The following is a 17,533-nucleotide window of genomic DNA, read 5'->3' as shown; positions in this document are numbered from 1 at the left end:
GGGGCACAAAGCAGGGAATATAAAGAAGTGCTGCAGGATTTTACTTCTATTGCAGACCAGGCCTGTGTATGTTCATTTATTTGTGTCCAGGTTTTTATGCCTTGTATGTTTGCTGCCCAGTAATAAAACGGAAAATTAGGTAGAGCCATGCCACCTTCTGCCTGAGGTCTTTGTAGGGTCGCTCTTCGGATACGTGGGTGTTTTGAGTTCCAAATAAATGAGGTTATGGTTGAATCTAATTGCTTAAAAAACGATTTATTGATTGATTTATATTGGGATGTTTTGAAATAAAAAAGAAGCTTAGGAAGGATATTCATCAAAATCTTGAAATGGACTTTTTGGAGGATTCCAATACTTTCCCTATACTTCATATATGAGAAAGTCGGGAAGGTCTAAAACATTGAGATTCCTCAAAATCTCAACATTGAATTTTTGGATGATTAAAAGGAAAGGAAATTTGAAATTACATGGTAACCACAATGGATAGAGGCTGACACAAGACAATATCTGCACAATGGCTTATGGGTAGTTTGAACACGCAGTCCACTTGAAGCCAAGGTCAAATGAACATGGACGCCCCTCTGCGGGATTGTACCACTGTTATGAGATTTCTGTGGGCAGAGGGAGAGAATCCTGCTGACATTCATCTATAGGGTGGAAAACACAAAGCAGGCGGTCTGCCTGAGCGTTCATAAAGCAAAAGTCACCTGCTCACCTACTCACTCACATAATGGGACCCACAACCTCATTTCCTGCACACCACCATTGGCGGTCACTGGGGTTCAGCAACATCGCGCAGCCCTTTCGGACCCCCACATTTCTCAGAATTGAGTCCAGATGAAAATAAATGCAGGAAAAAACGAGACAAAATGATGTACTTCGAGACAAAAGCTGTAATCCAACGAGCGCCGCAGCTGCGATCTTAGATGAAGTGGTGCGTATTGAAAATTTCTATGTACCAATGAAGGTGTCTTCCCATCAGCCCCAGCACAATTGTTCTGACTGGTAGGATCTGTACTGCTGCAAGGTTGCAGATGAGATGAAAGTATAGCGGATGTTATTTATGCCAAACGCTTTTCTTTCTGAAGAAGGGGCCTGAGTTGCCTCGAAAGCTCGCATATTGTAATCTTTTTAGTTAGCCAATAAAAGGTGTCATTTTGCTTGGCTTTTCTCTACATTCATAATGGCTAACACGGTACAACACCCTAGTACTACTGGGTCAATGGAACAAATTTTTACTGTTGTTTCACGATTGTGTTTGCTTTTCAATTTCGTTTCAAATGGCAAAGATAAGTATCTGTGTGTCCGGCCAGTTGCTGTATCTCTGACATTCTAACAGCTGACCCTTAGCCCTGTCACGCCAAACACTTGCAGGTCACGACCCTAGACGCCACACCCCTAGAAATGCCAGAAGTGGCACCAGTGACGGCTCTCAAAATGGCGGCGATGGAAGGACCTATAAAATAGCATTCAAGACATAAACCAAAATGAAATCACATGAAACCTAAATCATGCCAGGGTCCATATTGTTATTCAGATGCCGAATCGTGATGCGTGAGGATCCAGCCGATTCAAGGGAGACTTTGGGGTGAAGAACAGAGAAGCACAATGACTTACGTGCGGACATTGACGTCTCTCGGGGTACTCCAGAGCGACGATTCTTCAGTACCAAAGGAAGAGAAGTACAGTTGTTTCTTGTAGCATAGTTGTTCATCTATCAGACCCTGGCACAACAACAGTGAAAAAAAGATTAGTCGACCAGTAGGCAGCAAACTACAGACAAATGAAAAGGGTGACACCGTGATACTGTGCTGCGTCCAGGACTCAGGAGAGGGGGCTTAAATCACAGCATAGTCACGGTCTGTGTGCGGCCTGCAGGAATCTTGCTTGTGTGGTTAATTTCTAAGGGTACTTTGATTTTCCTTCCACAACCTTGGGATGATGTGCATATCTGACTACTTGTATGGATATCCCTTGTAAGGAATGGCAGCAAACAAAATGTGCAAAGTGGTGCAGAATCCTAATCAGCCTGCCCAGGAAAGGTACACACTTGGAGAGCCTGAGTTCCTACTTTGCAGCCTGGCTTTGGTCTAAATTAGGCCAACTGGGCATTGGCTTCAAATGTTTAAAAATATAAATGCAACGTCCCATACTATAATCAAAATACCCTCAAAGGAGAGGGGATTACCAAAAACCCCTGACTTGTAGAGAGATGGATGACAAAGGAATCTTTATAAAAGGAGATTTATTTGTAGAAATATGACAATATAACTGTGATAAGTGGTCCGTGGCGTTGTGCAGATTTTAACTCTTTCAGGACTGATGTTGACTTTTGTCGAAATTCAAGGGTAGAGGACGGTAATCGGCTGTAAACCGCGACAAAACTCGCCCTTACATTTTACTTCGACTCTCTTTGCTTGAAACAAAGTTACGTAGTTTTGTCGATTTGACCTCGATTCCCTGCGCGTGCAGGAGTAGTGGAGAGCATGCAGCCTCTAAAATGGCAGCAACATCTGCTGAGACTAAAGCAAATGTGCAAAGCAAAATACTCCATGGACGTTTTACGTATTATCACCGAATCGGACTCTGACTTTTCAGAGTTTGATGCAAGTGATCTGGAGATGGAAAACGGAAGTGAGGTGCCAGCATCAGCCTATTGGTCCCCAGCTAATTGTGGTGCTGAACACTCCAAGTCGTAACCTTAGATCTTCAAATGAGGGTCTGCTTAGAATTCCAAGAGCTAAACTTAGAAGAAGTGGTGAGGCAGGCGGCCTTCTGCTGTTATGCACCTCAGATCTGGAATAGCTGACTGATAGAAAGTCACCAGGTTAATACAGTGGAGCACTTTAAAAAACTGCTGAAAACACATCACTGTAACATGGCTTTCTCAGAGCTTCATCTTAATTTAATCCTGATGCTCTGTATATTCATATTCAAATGAACAACTTCTTTAACAGGTTTGACCACCCTAACCCACTCTCGCCTCGGAGTACTGCACCCTCCACCCATCCTTCTGCTGATACCAGCATAGGTGAGAGTTTCCCCCCACACACAATTACAGCAGCGCAGGTGAGCAGAGAGCTGAGGAGACTTCGTGCCAGCAAAGCAGCGGGTCCAGATGGAGTATCGCCACGACTGCTGAAGGCCTGTGCGTTGGTGCTGGGGAGTCCTCTACAGCGCAACTTCAACCTGAGCCTGGAACAGGGGAGAGTCCCGAGGCTTTGGAAAACATCTTGTATCACCCCAGTCCCAAAGGTATCATGTCCTAGTGAGCTGCATGACTTTCGGCCTGTTGCTCTGACATCACATGTGATGAAGACCATGGAGAGGCTGCTGCTTCACCACCTGAGGCCACAGGTCCGCCATGCCCTCAACCCTCTGCAGTTCACATACCAGGAGTAGGTGGGAGCGGAGGATGCCATCATCTACATGCTACACCGATCCCTCTCCCACTTGGACAGAGGCAGTGGTGCTGTAAGAATTATGTTTCTGGACTTCTCTAGTGCCTTCAACACAATCCAACCTCTGCTCCTTAGGGACAAGCTGACAGAGATGGGAGTAGATTCATACTTGGTGGCATGGATCGTGGACTATCTTAAAGACAGACCTCAGTATGTGCGTCTCGGGAACTGCAGGTCTGACATTGTGGTCAGCAACACAGGAGCGCCACAGGGGACTGTACTTTCTCCGGTCCTGTTCAGCCAACATACATCAGACTTCCAATACAATTCGGAGTCCTGCCACGTGCAAAACTTTGCTGTGGACACTGCTATCATGGGCTGCATCAGGAATGGGCTGGAGGAGGAGTATAGGAACCTAATCAAGGACTTTGTTAAATGGTGTGACTCAAACCACCTACACCTGAACACCAGCAAAACCAAGGAGCTAGTGGTGGATTTTAGGAGGACCAGACCCCTCATGGACCCCGTGATCATCAGAGGTGACTGTGTGCAGAGGGTGCAGACCTATAAATACCTGGGAGTGCAGCTGGATGATAAACTGGACTGGACTGACAATACTGATTCTCTGTGCAAGAGAGGACAGAGCCGACTATACTTCCTTAGAAGGCTGGCATCCTTCAACATCTGCAATAAGATGCTGCAGATGTTCTATCAGACAGTTGTGGTGAGCGCCCTCTTCTACGCGGTGGTGTGCTGGAGAGGCAGCATAAAGAAGAGGGACACCTCACGCCTGGACAAACTGGTGAGGAAGGCAGGCTCTATTGTTGGCATGGAGCTGGACAGTTTGACATCTGTGGCAGAGCGACAGGCGCTGAGCAGACTCCTGTCAATCATGGAGAATCCACTGCATCTACTGAACAGTATCATCTCCAGACAGAGGAGCAGCTTCAGCGACAGACTGCTGTCACCGTCCTGCTCCACTGACAGACTGAAGAGATCGTTCCTCCATCACACTATGCGACTCTTCAATTCCACCCGGGGGAGTAAACGTTAACATTATACAAAGTTATTGTCTGTCTGTATACCTGCATTGTTATCAATCTTTAATTTAATATTGTTTTTTATCAGTATGCTGCTGCTGGAGTATGGGAATTTCCCCTTGGGATTAATAAAGTATCTATCTATCTATCTATCTATCTATCTATCTATCTATCTATCTATCTATCTATCTATCTATCTATCTATCTATCTATCTATCTAATGGCACTCTGTTTGTGATTGATTTTAATAAAAGCACTTGACACTTTTTGCACCTACCCCTTGCTGGATGTGTGTGTCCCCCATTTGCCCGGCTCATCTTGGTACATGACTATTGACGGCAGCGTGGAGCTAACCCGGACCGACCCAATAATAATAATTCTTTGCATTTATATATCGCTTTTCTCACTACTCAAAGAGCTCAGCAATTGCAGGTTAAGGGCCTTGCTCAAGGGCCTAACAGAGCGGAGTCCCTATTGGCATTTACGAGGTTCGAACCGGCAACCTTCAGATTACCAGTGCAGATCCCGAGCCTCAGAGCCAAACTGCTTAAACCGCCAGAACTGGCTCTAGTTGGTTCCCAGTGCAATTCGCCAGCACGCTGGAGCTGATCAGTCTGTGCCAGCTCGTGACCACTGGCGCCCCCTAGTGAATCAGCATCACTGTCCCTGGGATTGAGCCTCTGCACTAGACTGGCCTGCCAGTATCCGCGCTTACCTCTGTGTGCTTGCGTGCAGCCAGTTCAAGCGCAGTTGGCTCGGTGATTTGCTGAATTTCGTCAATGGCGTCAGTGGCACCTTCTACACAGAATAACTGATTGTTGCCGTTGTTTTTTTTTTTCAATTTGTTTTTATAGTTTTTCAGTTCATTGGTAGTGTGTAAAATGATCAGCAGTAATTGTGAGTCTCTTTGCATGAAAAAACGAGTTCACTTTTTCTTGGTGAATTGTGACGTTTCCTTAAAAAGTGCAGCAAAAAAAGGTATTTGTAGTATTACGCACCTAGTCTTCTTCTATAACAAGGGGGCTCCGCCCCCTGCTCGCTTCGCTCGCCTACCCCCGGCGTTTTGAACCCGTGCCCGCCGGGCAGCCACGTGGGAGGATGACGCATGTTTAATACGGAGCGTTGGCCCGTGTCACTCTGGGGCCCCCCACTGTTAATACCTTCTTCTATAATACGCTACCATGGCTGTACGTTTGTCTGTCCAGGATTTTAAATCACCTGTAGCTCGCAAACCATTTCACCTATTGACTTGAAATTTGGTACACATCTACTACGTGATGTCTACTATCCGCTTTCGGGGTGATGCTTTTATTACTCTTTTCATTTTAATTTTATTTTATTGTAGAATCAACTCTAGGCAGCGCGCAGCAGGGTGGCCGTGTGGCGCATGCGTACGGGTGTCTTTCTCATTCCCTACCACCTTCGCTAATCATTCGTGAGGCAGATTGAAGACATAAGTGCCAGATTAAAGAAAACATACTAATTAATTGCAACACAAAAACTAACTTAATCAGTTTTAACGCGAAAAGATGCTGACGAAAGAAGAGAAGCAGCGGGCCGCTAGGGTGAAGTAAAGAAGAGCTGCTCAGGAATCAGCAAGCACATCAACCTCTGAGTAAAACGAATGCTAAACATATAGAGGAAGAGGATGAAGACTGTAAGTCAAGTGTATTCACCGCACGTTATCGTGCAGTGCGCCGTTACTGGTAATCCATATTACTAACCGAGAATGGTAAACCGGATGGCATGGACGCAGGTAACCGGATGGCATGGACGCAGGTACACGGCAATGGGACCATGAGACGTACTACGCAGGCGCGCGTCTCATAAACCACAATCGAAGTCTTATCCACCGCGAACAAAGGAGTCACGGCCCAAGAACGAAAGAGCTCAACTAACGTGAATGAGAAATGAAGCAACAACGCGCCCATAGCTAACGACTAACGACACAGCCACACACAAAAGAGGATTCTGCGCTGCACCCCAGAGTCAAACGTGAGAGGCTACGGAGGCCCCACAGGTCCACAAAGATGGTACGGAAGACGCAGGCATCACCGCCATAATGTGAGTGGCACTACTGCGGAGTGAAGGCGCAGGCGTCACCGCCATATTGTGAGTGGCACTACTGCGGAGTGATTGTACAAATCGCTGAACGCTTTACACCAAATTCAAACACAATACAGCTCAACGATACAAACACGAGCCCACCTGGATAAGATCAATGAACGCCGGCGCCTACAACGCGTGTCTGAAACTGCAGAAGCAAAGCAGGCACGGGTTCAAAACGAACGACCTCGACTGATGGATATATAAACACGAGCCCGCTATTTTGGGTTACCCAAGACCAGGGGTTGGCGAGCGAAGCGAGCAGGGGGCAAAGCCCCCTAGAAAATAAATAACAAAGAGGGTGTATAAAAGGTGTAGCATTAAATCATAAAATGTCATTTTTATTGATATCTGATGCCCAGTATCTCTTACCTTAGCTAGTAAAACGCACTAGAACAATAATTTAAGTTGTGCCATCTTCTGCGTGCGCGTGAAGGTGGTCCTGCTCCAGCCAAAACGCCCAGAAACACGCCATTAGCCAAAGAACACGGCAGACACCGTTCATCAGACCTCATTCTCACGTTCTCATGTGGTGTGCCGTCGCTCTCAGCAGAAATGTCAGGAAGGGTTGGACTGGCGGTGACATATCATGTGGCCTGAGACACCATCTAAAGTGACGGTGGTACCGTGGGTGACGAGGACCAGAATGCTTCAAATGGTTGGGTGATTCGCTGCGCTGTGGTGGATGTGGAGAAGATGAGGCTGAAGGGTGGTCCGTTGAGAACAGGGCTGGAAGGTACTGGAATGGAAAGTACGAAATGGCAGGTCTCATTGCTAGGAAAGGGAGAGGGAACTTTGCGTGCAGCCAGGAAAACTGGGACTGGGACTGGGACACCCAGACGATGGCAGTTCAACAGCTGGTGGCGGATGGGAGTGGAGTTGTAATAAGCAACATTTATTCAAGATCTTTTTTTTTTTTTTTTTTGCTTTTAAGAAGAGGAAGTTCTCAATTAAAATATTTCTGAATGTAATGAAATACTAAGCGTTTCCCACGGGAAATGTCGACTTTTTGCTGGTAAGTTTGCCCAGCTGCAACTTAAATGTAAACAGAGCAGCATGTTTTCATGTATAAAGAGAAGCTTCCTCAGTCCTCCAACTTTCTGAAACGCCTCCTTATGGAATCACTTTCTTTATTATCATAGTACAGTATGCTCAGTTTGGTAGATCCACAATACTACAGCTCAGGGCAGGGTGGGGAGCATGCAGCACGTTGCCACACCCACCACACGACGAAACAGCAATCGGGATCCCTGTTGTCATCCCCCCCCAGACAGACACGCGGTCCAGTCCCACCCACCGCAGCCAGGTGTTAGGTTGGCATTTCCTTGGCCTGGTCCAGCCACTCGGGTCCTCAACAATGAGGGTCCTGTGAGCCGGATCACCCTCAGGGTAGACTGGACCAGCAACCCCGTGGTCTGAACTCCAGCACTTCAGCAACCAGCAGACCGTAATGCCTTCAGTTTATACAGTATAAGTGCCCAAGAGGATGGACGGGCATCCCAGCGGGATCCAGGAGGATTTCTTGCCCAGCTGGATGGACAAGGGAGGAAGGTCTCGGGTGGCTTTTTAACCCTCCACTAAGCTAGGTGGCAGCTTCTCTCGGGTGGAGCGCCCACTCATACTCCTGCAGGACACCTTGGGAAATGCAGCCTTGGTGAGCAGACCTGCCAGGGTGTGTAGGTCCCACTAGGGGGAGCAAGAAGAAAAGGTGGATACCTGAAAAGAGGTTCTGCTTCACACCAGAAGAACTCGCGGGTCTGCCTGAAAAAGAAGCCACCCAGCCTTCTCCAGGTGAGCTGAGTCGGGAGGAAGTGGACAAAGCTTGCCTGGAGGAGAGATGGAGGATTTTTCTGTGTGTACTGGAGGATTGTGACCCGTGCAGTGGTGCTTCGTACTTGAGACTTAATTCGTTTCAGGAGGCTGTCTGAACTCTGAATTGTTCAAAGTACGAATCGATTTGTCTCCTTAGAAATAATGGAAAGTGAATGATTGCGTCCCCAGACCCTAAACAATACCCACCTTGATAAACTTAAAACAGCAAAGACATAATTTAAAGTAAAAATAAGACAATTAAATGCCCGAAATAATAAATGAAATCTGCAGCAGCTAATTGTCCGAAGCTCCCTAAGTGAACCAACAGAACAATGGCACAGCTCCCTGCCTACAGAAAAGAGTGTGCTCACGTCTCTCATACACACCGTGTAGTTGTACCAGTTTACGGAAATGTCACCCCTCACATTTCACCCCCAACAACTCACTTCCCACACTTAGCCCCTCACATTTTGTCTTCCATAATTTGCCCCCTGTAGATAAAGAGCAGGTTACAGAAATGTAAATAATGCAGCTCATTTTTTTTAGATCTTCTCATTTATTTTGGTTTTGATAAATGCACAGATTAAAATTGCCAAAAAATTAACCAAATACGTGAAATGCAATTAATCTTAAAAATATACCTGGAATTTTAAAGTTAACAAAAAGCATATGAATTATATTTAAGTACTGCTCATTAAGATGATATTATGTCATATAATGTTTTGAATAATGTATCAGAATTTCAATAAAAATTACAGTCCCATTTTCGATTTAGTCTCCAGGCCAGTTGCACCAGCTATATGTTAAAGTCACTGTTATTTAAATAGTCAAAACAAATTAATTTAACATTTAAAATAAAATGTAAATTTTTATAATATAATATATGGCGTGGTGCGTGGCGGCGTATATATTGATATATTGATCTGCGACACGTTACTTGTTCTTCAGCACCGCTGATAGTCATGCGGTGAAAACAGCAAACGCGTGCTGTGTAACGGCCATAAAAACACAGGTAATAAAAATTTTTTAAAACCTTTAAACTATCCAGGTAGGTGATAGGAAAAATATCTGGGGCAAAGTGTGAGGAGCAAAATGTGGGGGCAACTTTTCCAGATCCCAGTTATACCACACTGCCGACTAGAACGTTGCATAATGGGATCGTTTTCCTGCAGATCATCTAATGTGGTCTGCCGAATTCCCCATATGAAATGTCCCGACACTGCACTCTATGTGGGAGAAACCAGAGAATGAATTTACACAGGTGCCACGTCAAGCGTGGCAACTGACTTCAACAGCCATGGACACTGTGAGAGGGACTTTAAAGTCACAGGGCTTATGGGCAACCAGCAGATGCCGGTCTGCTTATGAGTCCAAGGATTAATAAAATAACAATGGGAGGTCAAGCTTTTAGTTACAGACGGCCCCTAAACTGTGGAATGGTCTGCATGTTACTATAAGAGATGCCCCTTCGGTCACAGCTTTCAAATCCCAGCTGAAGACTCACTACTTCAGTTTAGCACACCCTGACTAGAGCTGCTGATTAACTGTGCAGACTGCATCTCTGTTGTTAGTCGTCAGCACTAAAAGTAACACGAGATTTAGAATTTGTTACTGACCCTCACCTACTCCGTTTCTCTTCTCGGTACTCAAATGTGGCACTTGGTGCCACGGCCCACCTGCCAAGTCTTTGGAACCTTTGGAAGCAAGTCCCGTGATACACATGCAGAGCAGGTTAGTGATAATGGAAGTAGGAAAATTCGAAAGTATCAAGAAAACGAGAGTAAAGATCGCGTTAGCGCAAACAAGACGGAGAATATTACTCGGTGAAATAATGCAACGGCGAAAGGAGATCACATAGTGTTTGAGGATGTCTGGGGGAGAACAGAGACAAAAGGACAGCTGCTGTACAGGCTTTTAAACGTTCAAAGCGCCACACGAGATGCAGATCACGCGGCACGGCAGCAGCAGCTGATCGAGCAAAGAGGAGGTTAAAAAAAAAAAAAAACACCCGTTATTTGTTTCCCAATGTATCACTGTTTAAGAGGGGCTTTCGGAGGAGTGACTGCGTCTCCTTGGGGTGCATTTTCACAACGGCGCTTAGCGCTGGGGGGGTGGAGGGGTTGGCGAGCAAAGTGCCTTAGTGTACAGTATAACCAAACTCACGTGCGCGTAACACAAGAGATGCTTTGACAGCACGAGCGAGAGATGACTTGGGCGCACAGCAGATGATATCTACGCTCGCTGCATTATCGCCATCTGTTGCTGCATTATTTCACTGCGCACGCGGAAGCATCGTTTGAACTCTGGATCAAATTTCTCTCGAATCTGATGTTCAAAGTTAGAATCGTATGAAGGTCGAGGCACCACTGTATAGGGCAGGGGTCGCCAACTCCGGTCCGGGAGGACCACCATTGGCTGCAGGCTTTCATTCTAACCCTTTTCTTAATGAGTGACCTGTTTTTGAACTCATCTGAATTGACTCGTGCTTGAAGGCTCAGACCCCTTCATTGTTTCTTTTTCCTTAATTAGCAGCCAAACAATAATGAGATAGAAAATGAGGCAAAACAACTGGTGTCCAAAGTACAATATCTGAAAATAAAGAAAGGTGAAGGTCTCAGGAATGTCGATCTGATCGGTCCACTAAACATTTTAGCAGAAAAGAGAAAATCAACAATTTCGTAAATGTCTGCTAATGCACCACGAGAGCAGAAACAGGCCGCGGAATTAAAGAACGGGTTTAATTAACGACAAGAAGCGACGCCTCATTAAGCAACTGGTTGGAGTCTGAGGCCCTGACTTTGTTGGTCTTCTGTCGGCCCCCTTACTTCACATTTTATTTCTGTTTGGGTGCCATTTAAGGAAAGAAACGAAGCAAATCAGAGGAACGATGGAGAAATTCAGGGGAACAAATCTTAAGAAAGCAATTCAATTAAAATGAATTCACAAAAAGTTAATTAGCAGCACAAACAGAGCACTCATTTAAAAAAAAGGTTTTGAATGAAAAGCTGCAGCCACGGTGGTCCTCCAGGACCGGACTTGGTGACCCCTGGTATAATATAAGGTATCCTGAAGCTCTTGACTGTGTGCCTGGTGTCTGGGGCTCTGGGCACCCCCTAGTGTTCACAAAAGGAATGATCAATTGCCGGGCGCTTTATATATCACAGCTTTAGTACAAAGGTTCATCCATTCATCTTTCTTATAAATCCTTTTTATCCTGAGCAGGGTCACAGGGAAGCTGCAGCCTATCGCAGCGAGCATATGGGAAGACAGGAAAGTTCAATGTCTTGCTCAGGGTCACACAAGTGACTCACTGATGAGGACTGAGCCTGCAACTCTGAGATTTAGAAATTCTTTACCAGCAGCCCCGATTCCAAAATCCCACGTAACGTTCTTACCAGAAGACACTGCTGGAAATCATAGAGTTTCCCCAAACTGCAGTTGGCATTGGAGGCATCAACCAGAACGCCGACTTTCGTCCCCTTCACCAGTCCAAATATCTGAAAATTAAAAATCACTGACAGTTAGAAATAAACATCCTTGGACATCCCAGGGGCGAGGAGAAAAATGTCTTCATATTGTTTTATTAATATTGGCTGTTCCTTTTGTTTCAGGTTAACTCGGAAATGTTTGTAATATAAACACTGTGAGGGACAACCTGGCACCGCAGCCGGCGTAGATAGGCCGGGATAATGGAAGGTGAGGGAGGGAATAACAGAATCTCATTTCATGCCAGGACCAGGGTGTGGAAGGACATTACAGAGGCTACAGTGGGGCTGAGCAACACCCGGGATGAACTTGGGAACAGGGGAGGACAGCATAGTGTGCACCTGTCACCTATGGGCAGAGCATGCCCCTTTACACTGGGTGGCAGCATCCCATCTGGCAAGCCCCACTGCAGAGCAGTATGGGAGTTGCAGTCCCATGGGCCTGCCCTGTCAGGTTCTGTGGACCCACCAGGGGGAGCCGTTGGATAGTAACATTACAAGGACCACTGTAGTCTTGCTGGACATGGAAGTGCTTCCTGGAGGTGAATGTTTAAGCACTGCAAGTATTCCTGGGTCCAAAGTTACAAGACTCCGCTCAGGGAGTCAAAGTCGGGAGAGGAGCAACGAGAGGGACTATCGCTATTACCAGGCTGGATTGTGTCCTGTGAGAGCTGCAATGACAATGAAGGGAGGAAGCCTGTGAAAGGTACTTGTTATTGTAAATGAAAGTACAGGATTTGTGTGTGTAATCGTGTCTAGGGTGCTTGATCGCCTCCTAGTGGCCACAACACGTACATTATGATTTTTATATTGTAAAATAATATTGTAAACTAGCCGTCCCCAGCGGCTCCAGCCACGTACTGGTGAAACAGGACAGTGAGGAGGACCTTGCCCGGCTCCCCACTACTCACGTCACACAGCCTCTGTCTCAGATTAGTGTGACTGTATCGCTCCTGCAAGCAAACTCTGATTCTTATCGCGATGAGAGAAATCGCAAAATCAACTGGAATGTTCAAGCAAATTCTAGAAAACAAAACCAGATCTCAATCTGTTAAGTAGTTTTTTCGTTAGCTAGCTAAGCGGAGTTAAGGTACACGCCCCAAGGCTAGTGCATGAGTGAAGATGTCCTCACCCCTATCACCTCGGCCCGCCACATGTCTCTCGGATTTACGCTAATAAATCGGTGCCACAAGCAAACTCTGATACTTAGCGCAATGAGAGAGGTCGTAAAATCAACTGGAAAGTTCAAGGAAATTATAGAAAAAAACCCGATCTAAATCTGTTAAGTCCCGAGGATGGAGCGTGAGTGAGGAGGGCCACGCCCCCTTCACCTCGGCCCGCTGCATGTTTCTCGGATTCACTGGAATAAATTGGTAACACAAGCAAAACTATAAAAGTGTGATGAGAGAAGTCGCAAAATCAACCAGAATGTTCAAGCAAATTCTAGAAAAAAAACCTGATCTAAATCTGTTATGTAGTTCTCTCGTAAAAAGTGGACAGACAGACATTGGATTTTATATACATATATATTTTATATATATTTTATATATTTTATATATATATATATATATATATATATATATATATATATATATTTTATATATATATATATTTTATATTATATATATATATATATATATATATATATATATATATATATTTTATATATATATATATATATATATATATATTTTATATATATTTTATATATATATATCCATCCATCCATCCATTGTCTCCCGCTTATCCGAGGTCGGGTCGCGGGGGCAGCAGCTTGAGCAGAGATGCCCAGACTTCCCTCTCCCCGGCCACTTCTTCTAGCTCTTCCGGGAGAATCCCAAGGCGTTCCCAGGCCAGTCGAGAGACATAGTCCCTCCAGCGTGTCCTGGGTCTTCCCCGGGGCCTCCTCCCGGTTGGACGTGCCTGGAACACCTCACCAGGGAGGCGTCCAGGAGGCATCCTGATCAGATGCCCGAGCCACCTCATCTGACTCCTCTCGATGCGGAGGAGCAGCGGCTCTACTCTGAGCCCCTCCCGGATGACTGAGCTGCTCACCCTATCTTTAAGGGAAAGCCCAGACACCCTGCGGAGGAAACTCATTTCAGCCGCTTGTATTCGCGATCTCATTCTTTCGGTCACTACCCATAGCTCATGACCATAGGTGAGGGTAGGAACATAGATCTACTGGTAAATTGAGAGCTTCGCCTTGCGGCTCAGCTCCTTTTTCACCACGACAGACCGATGCAACGCCCGCATTACTGCGGATGCCGCACCGATCCGCCTGTCGATCTCACGCTCCATTCTTCCCTCACTCGTGAACAAGACCCCGAGATACTTGAACTCCTCCACTTGGGGCAGGATCTCGCTACCAACCCTGAGAGGGCACTCCACCCTTTTCCGGTTGAGGACCATGGTCTCGGATTTGGAGGTGCTGATTCTCATCCCAGCCGCTTCACACTCGGCTGCGAACCGATCCAGAGAGAGCTGAAGATCACGGCCTGATGAAGCAAACAGGACAACATCATCTGCAAAAAGCAGTGACCCAATCCTGAGCCCACCAAACCGGACCCCCTCAACACCCTGGCTGCGCCTAGAAATTCTGTCCATAAAAGTTATGAACAGAATCGGTGACAAAGGGCAGCCCTGGCGGAGTCCAACTCTCACTGGAAACGGGTTCGACTTACTGCCGGCAATGCGGACCAAGCTCTGGCACTGATCGTACAGGGACTGAACAGCCCTTATCAGGGGGGCCGGTACCCCATACTCTCGGAGTACCCCCCACAGGATTCCCCGAGGGACACGGTCGAATGCCTTTTCTAAGTCCACAAAACACATGTAGACTGGTTGGGCAAACTCCCATGCACCCTCCAGGACCCTGCTAAGGGTATAGAGCTGGTCCACTGTTCCGCGACCAGGACAAAAACCACACTGTTCCTCCTGAATCCGAGGCTCGACTATCCGACGGACCCTCCTCTCCAGGACCCCTGAATAGACTTTTCCAGGGAGGCTGAGGAGTGTGATCCCTCTGTAGTTGGAACACACCCTCCGATCCCCCGTCTTAAAGAGGGGGACCACCACCCCGGTCTGCCAATCCAGAGGCACTGTCCCTGATGTCCATGCGATGTTGCAGAGGCGTGTCAGCCAAGACAGTCCTACAACATCCAGAGCCTTGAGGAACTCCGGGCGTATCTCATCCACCCCTGGGGCCCTGCCACCAAGGAGTTTTTTGACCACCTCGGTGACCTCAGTCCCAGAGATGGGGGAGCCCACCTCTGAGTCCCCAGGCTCTGCTTCCTCATTGGAAGGCATGTTAATGGGATTGAGGAGGTCTTCGAAGTATTCCCCCCACCGACCCACAACGTCCCGAGTCGAGGTCAGCAGCACACCATCCCCACCATATACAGTGTTGACACTGCACTGCTTCCCCTTCCTGAGACGCCGGATGGTGGACCAGAATCTCCTCGAAGCCGTCCGAAAGTCATTCTCCATGGCCTCCCCAAACTCCTCCCACGCCCGAGTTTTTGCCTCAGTAACCACCAAAGCCGCATTCCGCTTGGCCTGCCGGTACCTATCAGCTGCCTCCAGGGTCCCACAGGACAAAAGGGTCCTGTAGGACTCCTTCTTCAGCTTGACGGCATCCTTCACCGCCGGTGTCCACCAGCGGGTTCGGGGATTGCCGCCACGACAGGCACCGACCACCTTACGGCCACAGCTCCGGTCAGCTGCCTCAACAATAGAGGCACGGAACATGGCCCATTCGGACTCAATGTCCCCCACCTCCCTCGGGATGTGGTCGAAGTTCTGCCGGAGGTGGGAGTTGAAGCTACTTCTGACAGGGGGCTCTGCCAGACGTTCCCAGCAGACCCTCACAACACGTTTGGGCCTACCACGCCTGACCGGCATCCTCCCCCCACCATCGAAGCCAACTCACCACCAGGTGGTGATCAGTTGACAGCTCCGCCCCTCTCTTCACCCGAGTGTCCAAGACATGTGGCCGCAAGTCCGACGACACGACCACAAAGTCGATCATCGAACTGAGGCCTAGGGTGTCCTGGTGCCAAGTGCACATATGAACACCCCTATGCTTGAACATGGTGTTCGTTATGGACAATCCGTGACGAGCACAGAAGTCCAATAACAAAACACCGCTCGGGTTCAGATCGGGGGGGCCATTCCTCCCAATCACGCCCTTCCAGGTCTCACTGTCATTGCCCACATGAGCATTGAAGTCTCCCAGCAGAACGAGGGAGTCCCCAGAAGGTATGCCCTCTAGCACCCCCTCCAGGGACTCCAAAAAGGGTGGGTACTCCGAACTGCTGTTCGGTGCATACGCACAAACAACAGTTAGGACCCGTCCCCCCACCCGAAGGCGAAGGGAGGCTACCCTCTCGTCCACCGGGGTAAACCCCAATGTACAGGCTCCAAGTTGGGGGGCAATAAGTATACCCAGACCTGCTCGGCGCCTCTCACCGGGGGCAACTCCAGAGTGATAGAGAGTCCAGCCCCTCTCAAGGAGATTGGTTCCAGAGTCCAAGCTGTGCGTCGAGGTGAGCCCGACTATATCTAGCCGGAACCTCTCAACTTCGCGCACTAGCTCAGGCTCCTTCCCCTTCAGAGAGGTGACATTCCACGTCCCAAGAGCCAGTTTCTGTAGCCGAGGATCGGACCGCCAAGGTCCCCGCCTTCGGCCACCACCCAACTCACACTGCACCTGACCTCCTTGGCCCCTCCCATAGGTGGTGAGCCCATGGGAAGGGGGACCCACGTTGCCTCTTCGGGCTGTGCCCGGCCGAGCCCCATGGGTGCAGGCCCGGCCACCAGGCACTCGCCATTGAGCCCCACCTCCAGGCCTGGCTCCAGAGTGGGGCCCCGGTGACCCGCGTCCGGGCAAGGGAAAACGCCGTCCAAAATTGTTTTTCTTCATAGGAGGTTTGTTTAACCGCTCTTTGTCTCATCCCTCACCTAGGACCAGTTTGCCTTGGGTGGCCCTACCAGGGGCATAAAGCCCCGGACAACAGAGCTCCTAGGATCATTGGGACACGCAAACCCCTCCACCACGATAAGGTGACGGTTATACACACATATATATACTGTGGCATGCGGCTGGGGGTGGAACCCAGCCGGGACACCCAGAAAGACTGAAGAACAGTTGTAGACTACTAAGCACTGTTGTAAGTCGCTCTGGATAAGAGAGTCTGCTAAATGATGCAAATGTAAATGTAAATGTAAGACAGGAGGAGGGCTCATGCCATCTCCAGACCACGAGGTGGCGACCACCCTGGTTCCTTTGGGGTTCACGGGTACAGAGCTGGGAAGCTCAACCCTGTAGGAGCCAGTGGTAACTGCCAGTGGACGCCCCCATGCCTGGAGAACCCTGGACCCCAGCACTTCTGCCACACCAGGAAGTGCTGGGGGGAAGACGAGTGGGGACACCCGGAGTGTTTCCGGGTATGCAGCCGGCACTTCCGCCACACTGGGGCGTGTTCGTGGGAGATTGCCGGAACACACCTGGAGCACACCCGGGTGCTAATAAAAGGGGTCGCCTCCCTTCACAAGGGGGCTGGAGTTGGGAGAGCAGTTGGACAAGGTCTAAGGAGGAGACATGGAGGCGGCCTGAAGAGTGAGGCATAGTGGTTGGCCTGGTCTTTGGGGGAGTTTGGGGTTGTGTGGCATTTAAGACTGTACATAA

General features: G+C 48.1%; 2 protein-coding genes across 2 annotated transcripts in view; one reads left to right on the top strand and one right to left on the bottom strand.

Moving 5' to 3' along the window:
- The window catches only part of LOC127529603 (uncharacterized), a 200,894-nt gene extending 196,439 nt beyond the window's left edge, over window positions 1-4,455 (top strand). The window contains exon 2 of the mRNA XM_051933665.1: window positions 3,636-4,455. Coding sequence (XP_051789625.1) covers window positions 3,636-4,455 — 820 coding nt within the window. The remainder of the gene's footprint in view (window positions 1-3,635) is intronic.
- Window positions 1-17,533, bottom strand: part of vwa3a (von Willebrand factor A domain containing 3A) — a 117,244-nt gene that overhangs the window by 77,838 nt on the left and 21,873 nt on the right. Inside the window, exons 7-8 of the mRNA XM_028814182.2 lie at window positions 11,755-11,856; window positions 1,618-1,724 (exon numbers count right to left, since the gene is read on the bottom strand). Of these exons, the coding sequence (XP_028670015.2) occupies window positions 1,618-1,724; window positions 11,755-11,856 (209 nt within the window). The remainder of the gene's footprint in view (window positions 1-1,617; window positions 1,725-11,754; window positions 11,857-17,533) is intronic.

Source organism: Erpetoichthys calabaricus, chromosome 11 (assembly GCF_900747795.2).
Source record: "Erpetoichthys calabaricus chromosome 11, fErpCal1.3, whole genome shotgun sequence".
Lineage (NCBI taxonomy): Eukaryota > Metazoa > Chordata > Cladistia > Polypteriformes > Polypteridae > Erpetoichthys > Erpetoichthys calabaricus.
The sequence above is the reverse complement of the archived record's forward strand: the minus strand, read 5'-3'. Positions and strand labels throughout refer to the sequence as shown.